The following is a 19,711-nucleotide window of genomic DNA, read 5'->3' on the forward strand; positions in this document are numbered from 1 at the left end:
GAGAGAGTGTGCGAGTGGAGTGGAGTGTGAGCAGCGGGGAGTGGGGGCTCTGTTTTGTACCGACAGCCCTAACGGCCATCAACCCACTCGCCGTCTGGCCTCGCCCACATGGCACATGACGGGTGGGCCAGCCTAGTCAGAAATCGTGTTAACTGCGGCAAACCGGTCATTTGTTTTTATTGAGAAAATTTACAAGTAAAGTGGTGGATTTTTGGAATGCGCAACAAATGTGGTGGCAATTGGATGCTTCAACTTCAAATGTGGTGGTTTTTTGCAATTCACTCCCATCGATCCGGTCTTCGTTCGTGTGTCTAAATGTTGGATCGTTCTAATCTACCCTTCTCTTCATTGCCGGCGGTTGGTGTTCTGGTGCGCTAGTCTCGTCGGGTCTTAGCATGATGACTTCCTGAGTATCTACTACAAGTTTTGCCCGGCTCCGGTGAAGGAGGGGCGATGACGACGACGCGCCTTCGGCTTGCTCCAGTGCTTGTAGTCGTCGCTAGGTGTTCTACGGACCTAGATGTAATCCTATATACTTAAGAGATTCATCCCCACTACAAGTATTTATCTCAACATGCAAGCTATCCAACTCAACAACCTGCCACATCAGCAACTCCCAATATGCATGATGCCACATCAAACGTCCCGCTACTGGTGTACAGAAAGGACCGAAGCACAACGTTTTGTTACCATCCCTCATCCGTTTACATCCGTAAATTATGGACTTCTCTGGAATGAAGACGCATTATCTTCTCCACCATCCTCCCACTTTATTTTCTCAATGACGCCCCCTCCTCTTCGTATTCTCCATATAGTTCCACTCACCCAAACAAATAACCCCCTTCATCATCAGCCGTGGCAAAGCTACCATACAGATCTCGCTCTGAGCGGCGCTATGGTGCTTCTCATGGCACGGTGCCGCTGCTAGCCCAGCGTTCGTGGGGGGTCGCCGCCTAGACGTGTATGTTGCTGCCGACCTAGGCCCTTGCGATCATCGCAATTGATTTGAGCCCGCAATCTGTTGCCGATGAATCAATCCCCGCGGACACCACTGGCCCAATCCTCGTGCCCCGGTGTCGACCATAGCTCCAGGCAAGCCACACGTCTCACTGCTGTCATCCTCCTCCAGCATCTCCTGCACCATTAGGTGGGTGTGCTCTCCTTCTTCTCTATCTCCCCAAATCTAAGCGATCTCAGGTTTATTTGGGTTGGAACTTGGAAGCTCTGATTTATATGTGGTAGGAAGCATCTTTTAGAAGCGAGATCTGTTCTGTTTCCAGCCGCCTCATCTGTGCAGCAGTCCGGTCAGTCTTTCTAATCCACAATCCTCTCTAATTCAAGCATTCCCTGCAAGCATGAAACAACCATCTCTGTTCCATCTTTGTTTTATTTTATTTATTTATTGTTGGAAGGAATAAATAGATGGAACAACGTTGATTTAAATCGATGGCGCTGATTGGACGGAATAAACAGGTGAAACATACTATTTACTACAGGAAATTCAATCCTGCATCTCTCTCTCTCTCATACTTGCACACAGGTGTAGTTTAGTATGAATTTCATTGGTATTTTTTTTTGCTTTGCTTTGATTTTTTAAGGCATATTCTTTGGTCATTTTCAGGTATATTGCTGCTCGACAGAACTATTGCACGGACCCGCCAAAAAAAGGACAGTACTATTCCATGATGAATGTCATCAGATCGATCCAATACCCGAATAGATGGGCATGTGTGTTTCGGCAGTACTATCCAATCTGAACATCATCTAGCCTGTCAAGCTAGCACTGTATTGGATTAGGCGTGTTTTGGATTTATCATTCAAAATGGAAGGTTTTGTAAATAACGTTGTGGACATGAGTTGCTGGTTAATCGACTGGCGGCTTCAAGTGGAAGTTTAAAAGGGAATTCTCCAAATATTAAACAAAATCAAATAGAAATTTTTCATATTTGCATATGTTTTACATAATGATATGTTATACTTTTCCTTTATTAAATTGAAGCTTTTATTAGCTATATTTGAACCGTATTACGCTGACGGTTGACACAATCACTAATATGTTCGCACAATGGCCTTATCATTCATGCTTCGGCATAACAACTGCTACACTTCTTTATTTTTTTTACAATAATGCTTAAAGAGACTATTATTGCTATTGCCATTGTTATTTCATTTTTTCCTTTATGTAATTCGTCTGTGCCGAGCTAATAAAAATTTACAAATGTCGCATGGTTTCATAATCTCACTCATGTCTATAACATATTTCTTTTCTATGCCTGCATATTCCTGCTGCAACGCACATCCTTCAGATATGTAAAAATATAGACCGCAATCAAATAATGTATTTCCATAATTTCTAAAGGTATAACTTTTATTCCCATAACTTGCTGATGCATTACAATTTACAGGTTGTAGCTTCATATCCAATTGCAGTGGAGAATGCAATTCTCATGCATACTCTCCGAAAATTATACTTAACAATCTCCTCTCAGGTTATAGCTTCACTTTTAAAAATGTAAGAATAATTGGGAATACCACTATTTGATTGTTCTGGTGTTAGTGACAATCCTTGGTGAGAGGATCAAGTATGGCCTTTTTTCTGATGAGTATTCTCACTCACTTTAATTGTTCTATGATATGATGGATGGCAGTCACTTGAATATTATGTAGAAAATGGAGTGTATTTGTAGTCCTACTTAATAACCATGACATTTTGCGTACCTTTCGTTACTTTTCCACTAAAAAATTGATCATGGTGGACAATGGAAGCTAATTCCAATTTGGGCATATTAGCACGCAAGGCTCACAAAAGTAGCATGAATTTATTTTTGCTCTAATGCATTTCTAATAGATAATCAAATTATATTACATTGAATTATTATGAGAAAAATCTCATGAAACTATATGTCCCTTTTCATTAAGATGCATTCTAATTAAGCAAGTATGGGGATACTCTACACTATACTAATTTTCCTGGCTTTTCGTATTGTTTCATCAAAGGTTAAAAAAATTACATTTTTTCATTTCTTACTTCATAAATATTTATTCTGTATATAGTGCTACTAATTTCGCAGCAACGCGCGGGGTATCATCTAGTTTATTTCTAGTGTTCCATGTACTATCATGATATATGATGAATAGATCGGAATTTTTCTCGCAAAAGAATAAAAAATATAGATTGAATGTAATTCAGAAGAAAGCTTTTAACATTTGAACCCTTGACATCCAAATTCAAAAAGGTACGTCTGGCCTCTCCATCTTGCTGTAAGATGTATATACTCAAAAGATTATCCAAACTATGTCTTACAAAAGGACGAAATATTCCACATGCTATATCGTTTTTATGTTACCAAAGCATGACATGAGTATGGAGTGACTCGTCCAGAAACTATTTTATCATGAGAACACGCACACTGCAAGTGCAAAATCATGTGACCGTCCTACTGCTTGTATTCGTTCCACTTGCGAAGAATGGTTAAAACTGCATGAAATTGGTAAAGGAATGTCAACTGCATGAAGAACGGTGAGAAGTTCATCGACATCCGTATAAATACTTCCGTCAAGATTGCGTTCAAGACTTGCGATTCACAAATGTGAAATAAGTCCACTGAACAGTCTGGAATGTTGGAGGAAGCCAAAGGATGAGCAAACACAGGTGGTGGAAATTCAGTTGATCTAGATATACTCTGTTGGATTGTTTTCTTCCAATTATCCATCTCTTGGACCAAATTGTTGGAATCCACCGTTGACTTTACCATGTGTGAAGCGCTAGTTCTCTTCATATCGGACCAACAAAGGTCCAAGTAATGATAAAGAAGGAAATAATGTCTCGGCTCAGCAGGTAAGTATGCATGACAAAAGTGTCTCTACCAGATGACTTAACAACAAGGTTCACATTCCATACAAGAGATTATCACATCAAAGATAATCTTGCTGCTTTTGCCGCCTTGTGCTTGAAATGCTACTCTTGCTGCTTTTGCAGCCTTGTGCTTGAAAATGTTACTCTAGTGCCAGGCTGTGAACTGTCATTTTCCATTTCTCATGAATTACATCAATCAATCTGCCATCTGATCACCGTAGCAAGTGCTCAAAGGCGGTAAACCTCACTTGATGAGAACAGTGGTCCACCATGGATAATTTATGTCCATACAACATGGCATCCAATCTGCATGTATCTCAACCTTAACATATACATCCAATATGCGTGATGGTACAATCTGAACCTATATAGTGTGTCCCTCGCGGCGTGAGTGAATCCAGACATACATACAGGAACCTGAAATGTTCCACCGCTATTGCAAAACACTGGATATATCCACATGATAGTATATAGTGAGATGTATTTTCCCTAATGTACACACCATATATTTCCTTGTAACAAAAGCATAAAGAGGAGCGGTTTCATACGACATCGTCGCAAGTTCTGAATTGCTTAACGTACTGCAAACGCGTGAGAGGTACCTGTAAAATGCTTGATCGACCATATCAGCGGCTTGGAGGCACCAAAATACCTCAGCCTATAAACACCAGGGGCAGCATCTTCAGGAATGGTCCACTTTGGTGTCACAAAATTCTCTGGACTGAATTTCGAATCAATTGCACAAAACTACCACATTTGCGGCTAGGTTTGCAGAAAACCACCAAGTCGCTAATCCGTTGCAAAAATCACCATGATCCACGTAATCTCGTTGTAAAAAGCACTGATCAGGTGATTTGTCCCATTTGATCGCTTTCTGACAACTGGGGCCCAATTGTAAGGTGCTGACATGGCGAAAAATTAACATACACATCCCTGGATCTAAAATAGAAAAGCAATCAGACCCCCCCTCCCCCACACCCATCCCTCCCGCTCCCTTGCGCTCGTGACTCATCTCCCCTGCGCGACTGGCGTTCCTCCGGCGCCGGCTCCGGCTCCGGTCACCTCACCTAACTCGTCAGCGCCGCCCTAAGCTGCTGGGGCCTGGCCCTTCTTGTTGCTGTAATCGGCGTCGTCGTCGTCTCCTTCCTTGTCGGTGGCAGGGGCGCGGCGGCGGAGTGCAGGGATGAGACGGCGTCGGCGAGTGCGCGGAGGAGGGGGCCACGGCGGGGGAAGGGAGCGGCGACGGCTCGGTGCGGGAGGGGACGCCTTCGGCGCCTTGTCCTCGTCAGGGCGGAGGAGCGGGGACGCGGTGGGCGCGCCGGGCGACGGGGGCTGCGAGATGGGGCTCTGCGCGGCGCAGAGCGGCGGCGCGTCCACCACGAGGAGGAGGAGGATGCCGTCGTGGAGCCCCCGTCCAAGAGACCCACGCCTAGCCCCTGGTGGTGGTGCACTGCACGGCGTCCCCAACTGCTCTGAGCTGTTGCTTCGGGCACAGCGTCGAGCCAGGGAGGAGCGGCCTCGAGCTGCTGCCGCTGCTTGCACGGCATCGAGCAGCCGCGGGGCCGAGCACTCCCGTCGCCACCGAGCTGAGGGTGTCGCTGCTGCCCTTCTCTAGTGAGGATGACGTCGCGGCGGCTGCGCGCAGACGAGGCCATCATCTGGGCACGGCGGCTCAGGTCGACATCGACGGCGACGGGAGCCGGCGGGATCGAGAGCAGGGGGGTTGAGAGCAAGGAGTTGATTGCTTTTTATTTTGAGATCCAGGGGTGTGTATGACATTTGTTTGCCAAGTCAGCTCTTGACAGGCGGGCCCCACTTGTCAGAAAATGAATAAATGGGTTAAATCACCCGATCAGTGCTTTTTGCAACAAGTTTATTGCTAATGAAGTGTTTTTTGCAACGGATTAGTGACTTGGTGGTTTTTTGCAAACCTAGCCACAAATGTGGTAGTTTTGTGCAATTGACTCCTGAATTTCGAAGGCCTCGACCACTTGAATCGCAAAGACCAATCGTTATCGTCATAGACAGGGATATCGTTATTGTTTAGCCTCTCAACGAGCGCGAAGGTACCGTCAGTCAGAAGGTCGCACCTTGGACAGGCCGAACATAACATAGCATTATTCACGGTACTGCCCTTCAGGGACATATGGACTACGTGCATTCACTTGATGCAGAGGCCAACAGTACTTCGTCTATTTTCAGAAAAAAATAAGGGGGAGGGAGGGGTACCAAAGCAAAGCTCCCAGACCTCGTATCTTTGAACCTGATATTCTCCGAATGTTGTAACATACTAACATGTGTTTGTAAGCCTTGCAAGAACAATGTGAATGTTAGTATTAAATTCACCATTGCTGCCACTTATCAGTTAAAAATTAACATCATTGCTCAACTGCCTGCCGTTGTGAATTCTGTGACAAAACATAACACACACAAAAATAATTGAAGAGTGCTGGCGCTTATTGTTTCTGAGCATATGCTTGCAAGCTCAAATATTGGATAACATGAGCATGGCATGCTGTAGCACATCTCGAGAGATAGAAAAATCGCATGCACTCCTGCTGGACAGCCATCCTAGGATTGACGAATTGGGTTATACCTCCAGGAACACTCAAGATGACCAGCTGACTGATTCTTATGATCTGAATTGGAAGTATCACAGACTGCAAAAGATAACACCAGTAAACAAAAATGGTTTCAATTCGGTAAATAGGTTTCTAGTTAAAGATCTTGGTTCTGATCCGACATATTATGGAGCTTACATACAACATGTGCCCCGCAGTTCACAAATGGCGACTCATTTCTGTTGGATGAATAGCAACTGACTTTACTGAGGGTCAAAGGCCAATACATATACATGTGTGGTAAAGTGCAGAAAACCCCTTATACAATGGGAATATACCGAGAAGAGACTATACACATCTAACACCCCCCCTCAAACTCATGGTGGATCAACAACACTGAGTTTGGAGAGGAAAAAGGTATGCTGCGCTCGAGTCTGTGCCTTCGTGAAGAAGTCAGCCAACTGTAACTCAGAGGGCACGTAGTGAAGAGCGAGAGTCTGATCCTGCACAGCAGCACGCACAAAGTGGGCATCCACACCGATGTGCTTGGTGAGCTCGTGCTTCACCGGGTCACGCGCAATACTGATAGCACCAGTACTGTCTGACAGTAAGGGAGTCGAGGTAGTAGCAAACACACCAAAATCCTCAAATAACCATCGTAACCAGATCACATCAGCTGTCAACATAGCCATGGCATGCAGCTCAGCCTCTGTACTCGAGCGAGACACTGCAGTCTGTTTCTTGGTCTTCCAGGCAATAAGAGAGCCACCAAGAAAGACACAGTAAGCAGACAGCAAGCGTCGATTAGAGGGATCACTAGCCCAGGTAGCATCAGAGTAAGCCTGGAGCTCAAGAGAACTGGAGCGGGGAAAGAAAAGACGCTGAGAGATCGTGCCATGAAGATATCGTAGAACATGGAGGAGGTGACTATAGTGGACAGAGGTGGGGGCTGAAACAAACTGACTCAGGATGTGAACGGGATAGGAGATGTCAGGACGCGTAACAGCAAGATAGACAAGACTACCAACAAGGTGACGATAGCGAGTGGGATTAGGAAGAGGGTCACCATCGGAGGCACGAAGCTGAACGTTAAGATCCATAGGAGTCACAACAGTGCGGTCATCACTGAGAGCAGCTCGAGCAAGAAGATCCTGAATATATTTCTCTTGAGAGATGTAGAAGCCATCAAAGGTCGAGGAGATCTCAATCCCAAGAAAATAGCGAAGAGGACCAAGATCAGTCATGAGGAACTGGTCGTGAAGGCGAGCCTTAACAAAGGCAATGTAGTCAGAGTCATCACCAGTGATGATCATGTCATCAACATAAAGAAGAAGAAGAGTCCGACCACGAGGAGACGTGTGAACAAAAAACGCGGGATCATGATCACTGGGCAAGAAACCAGCAACAGTCACCATAGAGGTGAAACGCTCAAACCAAGCGCGAGGGGCCTGTTTAAGTCCATAGAGGGAGCGGCGAAGTCGACAGACCATACCGTCAGGAGCATAATACCCCGGTGGTGGCTGCATGTAAACCTCCTCACGCAGCTCGCCATTGAGAAAGGCGTTCTGGACATCAAGTTGAGAGATAGACCACTGACGAACAGAAGCCACAGCAAGGAGAGTGCGGACAGTGGTCATGTGAGCCACATGAGCGAATGTCTCATCATAGTCGCGTCCCTTCTCCTGCTGAAAATCACGGGCCACAAGACGAGCTTTGTAGCGCTCAAGAGAACCATCAGAGCGAGTCTTAATCTTGTAGACCCACTTGCAGGTGATGGGACGAACACCGGGAGGGAGGGAAACCAGCTCCCATGTGCTAGAGTGCTCAAGGGCAGCAAGTTCTTCGGCCATCACAAGCTGCCATTCGGGTTGAGTCATGGTAGTCTGATAGGAAGTGCACTCAGCAATGACAGAGAGACCATACCAATCAGGAGAGTAGCGATCAGGCGGGGGGTGAGGCCGAGCCCGGAGGTTGTGAACCAGGGGATGCGTGAGAAGAGGTGCACCAGAGGTGGAAGGCACGTTAGATGAGACATCCTCAGGATGAGGGAGACGAGTATAGTGGAGAGGGAACGGTGAGAGAGGGCGACGAACTGGGGATGAGGGTGAAGAGGTGGAGGAGAAGGATGGAGAAGGTGGGGTCGGTGGTGAAGGAGAAGGAAGGAGAGATGGCGGAGGAAGAGATGACACAGAAGGCACATAACAAGGTGTATCAGGAAGGAGAAGGAAAGCGAGATCATCCACAGAGAAACTCGAGGAAGAAGGACGTGGGTAGTAGGAATGAGACTCGTCAAAAGTCACATCACGCGAGATGCACAAGCGACGACCCACAGGATCCCAACATCGATAGCCCTTATGCTCATCACTGTAACCAAGGAAAACACACTCAACCGACTGAGCAGTCAGTTTGGTGCGTTCTCGGGGGGCAAGAAGAACATAGCACACGCATTCAAACATACGGAGAGCGGAGTAGTCAGGAGAGCGACCAGTGAGACACTCCGGAGGAATACCACCCTGCAAGACAGTCGATGGCTAAATGTTGATGGGATAGGTGGATGCAGAAACAGCCTCAGCCCAAAAATGGGGTGGAAGAGAAGAAGCAATCATCATCGCACGAGCCGTATCAAGCAAATGGCGATGCTTACGTTCAGCAACGCCATTCTGAGCATGAGCACCAGGACATGAGAACTGGGCAAGAGTACCCTATTCCGCGAGAAAACCACGCAACAGCTGGGAGATAAACTCTCCAGCGGAGTCAGCACGAAAAGTACGAATGGGCATGGAAAACTGGGTGTGAACCATGGCGGCAAATCGTTTGTATATAGAGAGAACCTCACCATGAGATTTCATGAAGTAGAGCCAAGTGTAGCGAGAGAAATCATCAATAAACAGAACATAGTAGCGATGACCACCTTTCGAATCAAAGGGAGCATGACCCCAAACATCAGAATGAACTAAGTCAAAAGGACGCTGAGATACCGACTCACTGGTGGGATAAGGTAACTGGGTCTATTTGCCCAGTCTGCAACCATTACAATGTAAAGAAATATCTCCAGATACAGACCCTAAGAGGCCCTGACGGACTAAAGAAGACAAGAGAGAGCCACAGAGGTGACCAAGGCGATGATGCCACTGCTGGAAGGACGCAGACGAAGAGGCAGCGAGAGCATGGGAGCTGGCAGAAGTGGTGGCATCGGAAGGAACACAAAGCCAGTCGACCTCCTAAAGACCCTCCGACTCACGGCGCTGAGGGCCAGCACCAACCAAAGCCTTGGTGCGACGATCCTGAATAGAGCAAGAGTCGGTATCAAGAATGACACGACAACCAGAATCAGTAAGTTGGGCAGCGGAAAAAAGATTCATGGTAAGGCGAGGAACATGTGAAACACTCGGAACCGAAAATGAAGGAGTGGAAAGAATACCACGACTAGCAACAGGGAGAGGTGTGCCATCGGCGGTAAGAACATTAATAGGCGAATCAAGAGGTCGAAGAGAAGAAAACGCGGAAGAATCAGAAGACATATGAAAAGAAGCTCCAGAATCAAGAACCCACGAAGATTTACTTGACTGTGTAGGTGGCTGCGATGGTGATGAAGGGGATGCAGTCACTGTAGCAGCAGAACCAGTCGACGAGGAGCCGGATGAAGCAAGTAGACGCTTGAGGCGTACAATGTCTTGATCAGTGAGGGACGAGGTCAAGGAAGACACAGGAGTCCCGCTGGAAGGGGAGCGCCTCTAGTCTCACTTCTTCTGGCGATAATCAGACTCTGGGTGACCTGACCGGGAGCAGTAACCACAGAAGGTGTCACGGCGCGGCGTGCCCTTCTCAGCATAAAGAGGACGGCTGACCCCCCTGAAGGAGTAGGCAGGAGCGGTGGAGCGGTGAGGCGAGCAGACGATACAGGAGTTCGGGCGGCCAGCACTGACGGAATCAGAAGCAACCCAGCAGAGCGAAGGCGAGTCTCCTCAGCACGAAGCTCGGCAAGTACCTCCGAGATAGGAACACGACCACGAGAAAGCAAGTGAGCACGTTGAGGCTCAAACTCAGACCGGAGACGAGATAAGAACTCATGAACCCGCTGAAACTCCAGATCAGACCGAGTAGTCTAACAGCAACGACAGGTTTCACAAACAACTGTCCGAAAAGAGTCAAGCTGGCGCCAGATGGCAGAGCACTGTGAATAGAACTCATCAACAGAAGAATCACCTTGCTGAAGTGCATGCTCCTGACGCACCACAGATAGGTAGAGAGCATCACTAGAGGGCTGATAGCGCTGGCATAGATAAGACCACATCGCTACAACTGTGCCAAGTCCCATGAACTCCGAAGCAAACTGAGGGAGGACACTCGCAGTGAGAACAGCAGCCGCTCGAGCATCATCATTGCACCACTGAGTGTAAGCAGACAGATCATCCCGATAGACAGAAAGAGCATCAGAATAGGCAGATACCTGTTGATCATAAGCATCAACTGCAGCATCATCAAGAGTCTTGGCTGCATCCCAATCAGCCTGAGAAGCATCAGCAGCAATCACCGGCGGTACTGGCGGAACAGGCGCCACCGGAGCAACAGGGCACAGCGGACATGGTACCTCGCCAGAAAGAACACCCCACAGCAGAAGGCCGCGCATATGAATATGCATGAAACCGGCGAACTCAGCATAGTTGGTGCCATCAAAGATCACCGAGCAGCGAGGAACAGCCACATAGCCCGAAGATGACATACTGAGGTATCCTTTTTTTTGTTACTGCCTCCTTTTTTTTGGAGTCAACCGATCTGAATCTGTATCGGGATGGAATAGAGACCCGCTCGCCCGAGGCAGGAGTCCTGGATCGGGATCGAGCGGGGGACCGGGCTCGCTCGCGGCTGGAGCGCTTGAGGCAGCAGCCCCGAATCAGGAGCGACCAGGAGGCCTGGCTCGCTTGCGGCTGGAGCACGCGAAGCGGCAGCTTCAGCGAAACGGGCGGCGGCATCCAGGGGGGCCGGGAACGGCGCGGGCCGGTCGGACTAGGGGCAATAGCGGCCGAGCGGGAAGGGGGCAGGCCTGGGACGGCGCCGGCTGGACGGAGCAGGGCGCGGCGGCCGGGCGGGGAGGAGGCAGGCCCGGAACGGCGCCGGCTGGACGGAGCAGGGCGCAACGGCGACCGGACATCAGCTCAGGGGGGGGGGGGCGGCGACGGCGGGTGAGGGCGAGGGAGACTAGGTACAGGCACGGAGTTGCATCGTGCGAGGTGGAGAGGGTAACCTAGCATCTGATACCATGTTGGATGAATAGCAACTGACTTTACTGAGGGCCAAAGGCCAATACATATATATGTGTAGTAAAGTGCAGAAAACCCCTTATACAATGAGAATATACTGAAAAGAGACTATACACATCTAACAATTTCATCCCTCACTTCTACACAAAAACAGCGTTGAGAGTGGACATGTGCAGATAAATAGTGGCTACGCATTAAGCTAAAAAGCTAAGAAACCCCCATGGGAACAAATCATGTTCGTTATAGAAAAAGCAAGGAATGTACATTCGCTAATATTACACGGGGTTATGTTTTATATATCAGCGAATACAATGCTGATTTGATGCAGCATCAATTGGTCCTTATTGATGGTGGCATTGGTGTCAGTTAAGTGAAATCACAATTAAGACATTTCAGAGAAAACGACGTAACACGCCTGCTTATTATTACTGAAAAGTATATCATACCGCCCAAATCATATGGTTCCTTCATTTCATCAGTGTCTAGCAATATTAGTTTTGGAGCTTTCCCTGATGTCTTTAGTATGCCCCTGATTACTGAAAAGAGCAAAACTGGACTGGCTCTTTCCCTGATGTCTTTAATATGTCCCTCGCTAATCTCCAAAAAGGGTTTCCCCGATAAGAGAAGGTGCGCTGTCAGTGATTACCACGTCATCTAAAATTCTGAAGCAAGTATTGTGCAAAGTGAGTTTTTTTATACCGACTGTGTGTCCAATTCATGCTCTTGTATTGTAGAAAGTGAGTTTTCTTACACTGGTTGTGAGTCCAATTCATGCTCTTATATTGTAGAAAGTGGGTATATTGGAATAAGTGAACAAAGTCATGGAAGTTGCATCTTGCAACCATTTCCACTGAACTGAGGTCACCTGATTAGTATTGCCAGACAATTTTTTTCTCTGAGAATATAGCAAGAGATGAAGAGAGTAATTAATTTTCTTCACTAACAATAAATGGGAAACGTGCAATAAATATATTCTGTTAACACAAACCAAACATTCAGCTGAGCAACGACTTGGAAACATACCAAGAAATGAACAAGGGTCACCTAGAGACTACATACAGTCCTCAACAGACAATTAGTGCTAGTTGCTGTATACCTGAACACACATAACATATTCAGTAGCATCATCTAATACTGAAAAATATTATTTCAGCACTTTATATGAATCTCAAATCTCAAGTTGAATTCACGACAGAATATCTTACATAAGTGAAATACTAGCTAGGAGCCAGAATTAAGGAAGAAGCATATAGGAGTATATACCAAACAGCATGTATAGACAGGTAGTAGTCTGAAGAGTTCAGAGTTTCATTGATGAAATGAGTTTCAAGACAATCTTCAGATTAAGTAGAGTACATACAACAAACTGTATATGTAACTTCCAGTTTCCCATAGCCAAATTACAAGTTTACAACAAGAGCGACAACGACCACAGCAACGAAGACAACAAACCGAGACACTGACCTGGAGCATGGCATATGTTGATGGGCAACAAAGACTCAAAATAAAATTATGGAAATATGATGAGATCGAAATCTAGAAACCAACTCCTGGTAGATCAATGGAGGTACCAAATGGACGGTGAGCTGTCCGAGGGATGCGCCCATGGCAGGCAGCGCTTGATTTCCTCGTCGTCAGGGGAGCAACTCCAACCACCCATGTCGGTGCAGGGATATTCGTTCTGCTGGAGAACGCTCATCGGACGGCCACCATAGACATCGTCGAGGAAGTAGATGTAGCCCGGATTGCCGCTGCGCCCTGTGTCGAAGGCCTTGGAGCAGCTCCGGCCGATAAAGAGCACCTGCCCCTCCATCTTGTGGAAGCGCCAGGAGGTTCTGCCAAGTTGCTTCTCTAGCCTGAAGACCTCGAACCGCCTAGTGCCGCCTCTCGCCGGATCGACGAACCTCTTCACCATTAGCAAATCTTCACCGGAGGCGGCAGGCAGGAGGTAGCGGGAGACGATCTCCCCAGGCGCCGCGGGGGTCATCTGGTCAGCACAGCACTGGTAGACAAGATGTTGAACAGTAAGCGCACCGTCTGCGCCGGCAATCTCCGGCCTGTAGCAGAAGAGCTGCTCACAGGGGTTGACGGCCCAGAAGCATCCGTCGTGGTACGTCAGGTCCTGGGCGTCACACGGAGCCCCCAGCGGCGCCGGCGACCAGCAGTCCATGCCCGGGCGCCAGAACGCCATGGTGGTCTGGCCTGTCGTCAGGGCAGCGACGACGCATGCAGCCGACGGCGGCGGCGCGGACACGGCGGCCGCGCGGATCATTATGGGGCACCTGACGACGTTGAAGTTCGGCGGGACGCGCCCGCCGTTCAGGGTGACGCGCACGTGGTCCGGGAGGAGGACGCGCTCGCCGGAGCGGAGGTTGAGCAGGGCGTGGCCGTGCCACTGGTGGAGCACGACCACGGACCAGCCGCCCTGAGAGGAGCCGCAGAAACGCGCCCCGCGGACGGCGCCGGCGAGGGGCGGCTGCGGGTCGGCGATCCCGCCGAAGATCCGGTAGCAGGAGGTCCCGGCAGTGGAGGGCATGAGGAGCCAGGGGAGCGGGGGCGGGTTTTGCAGCGCGACGCCACGCCAGTGCTGGTTGACGGCGGAGAACCTGACCCGGTCGCCGATGCATGCGATCGAGAGGAAGATGCGGCTGAGGATGTCTTGGTGGAGGCCCGACCAGTCGGCCACCGCCGCCGGCGGCGGCATCTGACGTTCGGATCTATGGAACATCGGAACGCACGAAGGGGGAACGGGGCCCTTGCTGCCATGTTTGACAAATTTGTTAGTATACACAACCATCAAACAGAAATGAGAATAAATAGATGTATCGCACCTTCTCTGGTGTCTCAAAATAATTTCTCACCTTTTCAGATCCACGCACCCCTTTGCAGATCCAACCTCTCCCGTTCAAATTCCCATGTCAATCTCCCTCGGTGCCTAGGGTTTCAACGATTTAGACAATGTACAAAAGGAACGACGCAGAATCCATGCAAACGAAAGGGGAGAAGCTTGCCTTACCTTGGGGCGGCAATGGAGGGTGGCGGATGGGAAGGAAACGCGGCGGAGCAGCAGGGGCGACGGACGGCGGGGCAAAGGCGGTTCTGGCGGCTTGTCGCTAGATATGACGAGAAGGGGGGAAAGAAAGAACGAGCGGCGGCTCTATGAAGAAAGAGAGAAGACTGAGGGGTCCGCTCGCCTTCAATCCATCTACTCTTGCTGGCATGTTTAACAAATTTTTTAGTATATAAGCATCAAATAGAAATGAGAATAATTAGATGTATCACCTCCCCTGGATGTCCCAACCACAAAATATTTTCTCACCCTTTCAGATCCACACATCCCTTTGTAGATCCAACCTCCCCCACTCAAATCTCCGTGTCAATCTCCCTCGGTACCTAGGGTTTCGACGATGTAGACAACATACAAGAGGAACGACGCGAAATCCATGGAAACGAAAGGGGAGGAGCTTCCCTTACCTTGGGGCAGCAATGGAGGGATGTGGATGGGGAGGAAACGCAGCGGAGCAGCAGGGGCGACGGACGGCGGGGCAAGGCGGTTCTGGCGGCTTGTCGCTAGATATGACAATATGGGGGAAAAGAAAGAACGAGCGGGGGCTCTGTGAAGAAAGAGAGAAGGCAGAGGGGTCCGCTCGCCTTCAATCCATCTGCTCTTGCTGGCATGTTTAACAAATTTGTTAGTATATAAGCATCAAATAGAAATGAGAATAAACGGATATATCATCTCCCCTGGATGTCCCAACCACAAAAAAATTTCTCACCTTTTCAGATCCACACACCCCTTTGTAGATCCAACCTCTCCCACTCAAATCCCCATATCAATCTTCCTCGGTACCTAGGGTTTCGACGATTTAGACAACGTACAAGAGGAACAACGCAAAATCCATGGAAACGGAAGGGGAGAAGCTTGCCTTACCTTGGGGCAGCAATGGAGGGCTGCGGATGGGGAGGAAAACGCGGCGGAGCAGCACGGGCGACGGATGACGGGGCAAGGCGGTTCTGGTGGCTTTTCGCTAGATATGACGAGAAGGGGGGAAAGAAAGAACGAGCGGCGGCTCTGTCTCACGTGTGGGCTGGGGTCTCGAGGAAACTGCCCTTTTGTCAAATTGAAATATTACAATACCATTTTTTTGTTCATTAATAGTTAATAACTGAGCAGATAACAGCGCCAAGCGGTCAATCAACATAAGACGTGTTGTACCGGAAGGGGGTTGAGAGCAAGGCAAACAAAGAAAGGGGCATAAAATCGAAGGCGAACGAACTTGGGGGGGGGGGGGGGGGGGGTTAAAATCAATTCTCCCCACAGAGGACAAGACATAGTTTCATTCACTTCTTCCATGTCTCTCCCGGGTGGGCCGTGGACAGATGGATTAGAGTGTCCCTTAAAATTTAGGCCATATATTATCATCTTCTAACTCTTTATATTTGCTTCTCTGAAAAATAATATTTTAATTAAACCTCCAAAACTTAACTTCTTAAAAAAAATACACAAATTTATTTGACAATGCCTAATAGTCCAATCAGTACTTTTTCCATCTCATGTTCATTGTCTACATTGTTGCTCTTCTCTCTTGGCTTCTCGAGCTTGACACTTGTTTCTTCTGTACCTTCTCAAACTTGAACATTGTGTCCTCTGTAGTCTCATCTATAACTACTAGTGCACCAATATCTAGTAGATTTCTCTTTATCAATAGATCAATGTACTCTTTTTTCGCTCTCAAAAAAATGTTCTCTTTTTTCAATACCAAAACAAACATCCTTTCTACATAAATATTAATCAAACAATGAGTTTCAAATTACAACAAATCTTAAGAACATCTAGTAGATTGCACTTACTCCGTCCATTTCAACTTGTAGAAAACCCATCCAGGATGTTTGTCCATGGTCGAGACCAGGCTCACCAACGAGCTACTGGGCGATGGCTGACCCCGGCCAATGGGCGGACGTGGCTATGCCAGCGATGGGCCGACTGGTGAAATGAGAGCGTGAGCGAAAGGTAAGTGAATATTCAAATCCAAAAGGTAGGTGGGTATGTTTAGGATAGCACGCCTGGCCTCTTCATCTTGCTGCAAGATGCATATACTCAAAAAATATCCAAACAACGTCTTACAAAAGGAAGAAATATTCCACATGCCATATCGGTTTTTTGTTACCAAAGCATGACATGAGTATGGAGTAACTCATTCAGAATTTTTTTTTTATCATGTGAATGCACACACTGCAAGTGCAAAATAATGTAACCATCTTACTGCCCTTATTCGATTCCACTTGTGAAGAACGGTGAGAAATTCAAGCCAAAAGATGAGCAAACACGAGTGTTGGAATTTTTCTATATCTAGCTATACCTCATGGTGTTCCCTCCAATTATCCATCTCTTGGATCAAATTGTTGGAATCCACGTTGATCCTACCATGTATGGAGCTCTACTTCTCTTCATACCCAAATAGAAGGTGGTAACAAGAAAAAAGATCTCAAGCTTTCCTCTTTCTTCCGTCGGCGCCGCTACTGATCCGCCTCATCTCCGATGGCCTTTGGGCCATGGAGGTCGGAGGACCTCAGCTCCACGCTAACATGAGGGGCCCCGTTTCTTGTTCCTGTTAGGTTCAACGTCATGGTTGGGGGCTGTGTGACGGCAGCGATGTCACTTAGTAGGAATAATATATCCCATGTTCTATCATCATCCCGGTGGTGCGCCTAGCGTTGTAAGGGGGTGTGGAGGTGTGTCTTCATCAGATTTCGCGGGATTTGGTCGGTGTTGGTCTTCTATGGATCTATTTGGATCCGTTCTTCGTTCGTCTTCGTTTGGGTGTTTACAGGTTTGATCCTTCCAATCTACGACTTCTTCATCGGCGATGGTTGCTGCTCCGGTGCACTGGTCCTACGGGGCCTTAGCATGACGATTTCTCGATTGTCTACTACAACAAAGTTTTCCTGGCTCTAGCAAGGGAGGGACGATGATGGCGGTGTGCATTCGACACAGTTCAATGCTTATAGTCGTCGCTAGGTGGTCCACGAACCCGGATGTAATTTTTATTATTCTGGTGTTTATTATACCGTCAAAAAATGTTCATCCCTTGGCAAAGGACAATTTAATATGCATGTGATTGAAGATGAATGTTAATAATCAGAAGTTTTTCCACCGAAAAAACAAATAGAGGGTGGCAAAGGACAATTTAATATGCACATGACTCGAACATAACATCCCTGGCAGGCCTCTTTAGGAAGAGAAAATCCAATCTCATTGCACGGCGAAAGATGTCACGTGAGAAATTTTAACTTCTGTTTAGCTCAGTTTGTTCAATTGATCCCCGTCGCCCTCCCCACGGGTGACTCAGGAGGCGATGCAACCCTCGAGCGCTCCCTCCCCTCATCCCCCCTCCCCCTGCCGCCGTCGGTGCTCCCCGCCAGGCAAAGCCCTGGTGGATCCGGCGGCGGCGGGACTTCGCTCCCAGGCGGCCTCCCTCTCGAGTGTGGGGCTCGACGAGGCTGACAGAGTTGTGCTTCTCCGGGCCTAGGTTTTCATGACAGTGGCCCCATATTTAGAGGGTCCGGCCTTTGGACCAGGCGTGGCGAGCACGCGAGCAGTGCGGCGCGACCCTTTGGGGGGTGTGGCTGCGGCTGCTTCGCTGTGCCCCGGCGAATCTAGGTGGCGGATGCTGCGGGCCGGTGCGACGACGGCGGCCATGGTTGGTGGCAGCAAAGGTGCAGGTGGCAGGTCCCTGTGACAGCTCCACTAGCCCTGCTCGACGCGTCCCCCTGCGGTGGCTGGCCTTGTTTGGCAGCTATCCGGCAACTACTGCACTGCGCTGGCCGGTGCTTCCCTACATCGACGATGTCGATATGTAGTTGCCCTCTCAGTGTTGGTGGTCCTCTCTGGCGATCTGCTTCCCCGTCTCTTGTTTTCTCTACTTCGGTGGTATTTGGGGTTTTGGTCTTGGGCCGGGGCGAAATCCCGGTGCGGCGATGGCCTGCACTGACAACGCGGACACCCGAGGGTGTCGTTACCTCCATATTCAGCCCCGGTGATGTGGCAGCTAACTAGGCGTTGAATAGGCGGTCAACTCTTGAAAACCAGTCAAAACCGACGACAAAACTGGTTTGAGGCACACATGGTTGAAAGTTGTCCGGTTTTGAGAGTCTAGGGTTGTAACGTAGATGGTCTTGGATTTCAAGGTTGTAGATTAAACTAAGGCATGAGTTGAAGGTTGAAATATGCACTTCTCTCCTTGTGTTTTCATAGTGGTATTTTGGCATTCTTTGTTTCAACTAGTGATAGTGAAGGAAATATGCCCTAGAGGCAATAATAAAGTTATTATTTATTTCCTTATATCATGATAAATGTTTATTATTCATGCTAGAATTGTATTAACCGAAAACTTAGTACATGTGTGAATACATAGACAAATAGAGTGTCACTAGTATGCCTCTACTTGACTAGCTCGTTGAATCAAAGATGGTTAAGTTTCCTAGCCATAGGCATGAGTTGTCATTTGATTAACGGGATCACATCATTAGAGAATGATGTGATTGACTTGACCCATTCCATTAGCTTAGCACGATGATCGTTTAGTTTGCTGCAATTGCTTTCTTCATGACTTATACACGTTCCTATGACTATGAGATTATGTAACTCCCGGTTTCCGGAGGAACACTTTGTGTGCTACCAAACGTCACAACGTAACTGGGTGATTATAAAGGTGATCTACAGGTGCCTCCGATGGTACTTGTTGAGTTGACATAGATCAAGATTAGGATTTGTCACTCCGATTGTCGGAGAGGTATCTCTGGGCCCACTCAATAATGCACATCACTATAGGCCTTGCAAGCATTGTAACTAATGAGTTAGTTGCGGGATGATGCATTACAGAACGAGTAAAGAGACTTGCCGGTAACGAGATTGAACTAGGTATTGAGATACCGACGATTGAATCTCGGGCAAGTAACATACCGATGACAAAGGGAACAACGTATGCTGTTATGCGGTTTGACCGATAAAGATCTTCGTAGAATATGTGGGA

At 48.1% G+C, this 19,711-nt stretch overlaps 1 protein-coding gene and 1 pseudogene across 1 annotated transcript; both read right to left on the reverse strand.

Moving 5' to 3' along the window:
- Positions 1 to 13,049: 13,049 nt before the first annotated feature.
- LOC125514209 lies at positions 13,050 to 15,712 on the reverse strand. Its single transcript, XM_048679534.1, has 7 exons — positions 15,610 to 15,712; positions 15,455 to 15,528; positions 15,153 to 15,349; positions 14,998 to 15,071; positions 14,695 to 14,892; positions 14,540 to 14,613; positions 13,050 to 14,437 (listed from the first exon to the last, which is right to left on the reverse strand). The coding sequence occupies exon 7, from the start codon at positions 14,404 to 14,406 to the stop codon at positions 13,237 to 13,239; it is 1,170 nt and encodes a 389-aa protein (XP_048535491.1). The 5' UTR covers positions 14,407 to 14,437; positions 14,540 to 14,613; positions 14,695 to 14,892; positions 14,998 to 15,071; positions 15,153 to 15,349; positions 15,455 to 15,528; positions 15,610 to 15,712; the 3' UTR covers positions 13,050 to 13,236.
- A 2,278-nt stretch (positions 15,713 to 17,990) lies between these two features.
- LOC125532749 lies at positions 17,991 to 18,704 on the reverse strand (annotated as a pseudogene).
- Between the last annotated feature and the right edge of the window lie 1,007 nt (positions 18,705 to 19,711).

The sequence above is a fragment of the Triticum urartu genome, chromosome 1, assembly GCF_003073215.2.
Source record: "Triticum urartu cultivar G1812 chromosome 1, Tu2.1, whole genome shotgun sequence".
In the NCBI taxonomy this organism is placed as follows: domain Eukaryota; kingdom Viridiplantae; phylum Streptophyta; class Magnoliopsida; order Poales; family Poaceae; genus Triticum; species Triticum urartu.

Excerpts from the sequence above, each read along its gene's own strand:
- LOC125514209 (XM_048679534.1), bottom strand. The coding sequence starts at position 14,406 with ATGTTCCATAGATCCGAACGTCAGATGCCGCCGCCGGCGGCGGTGGCC.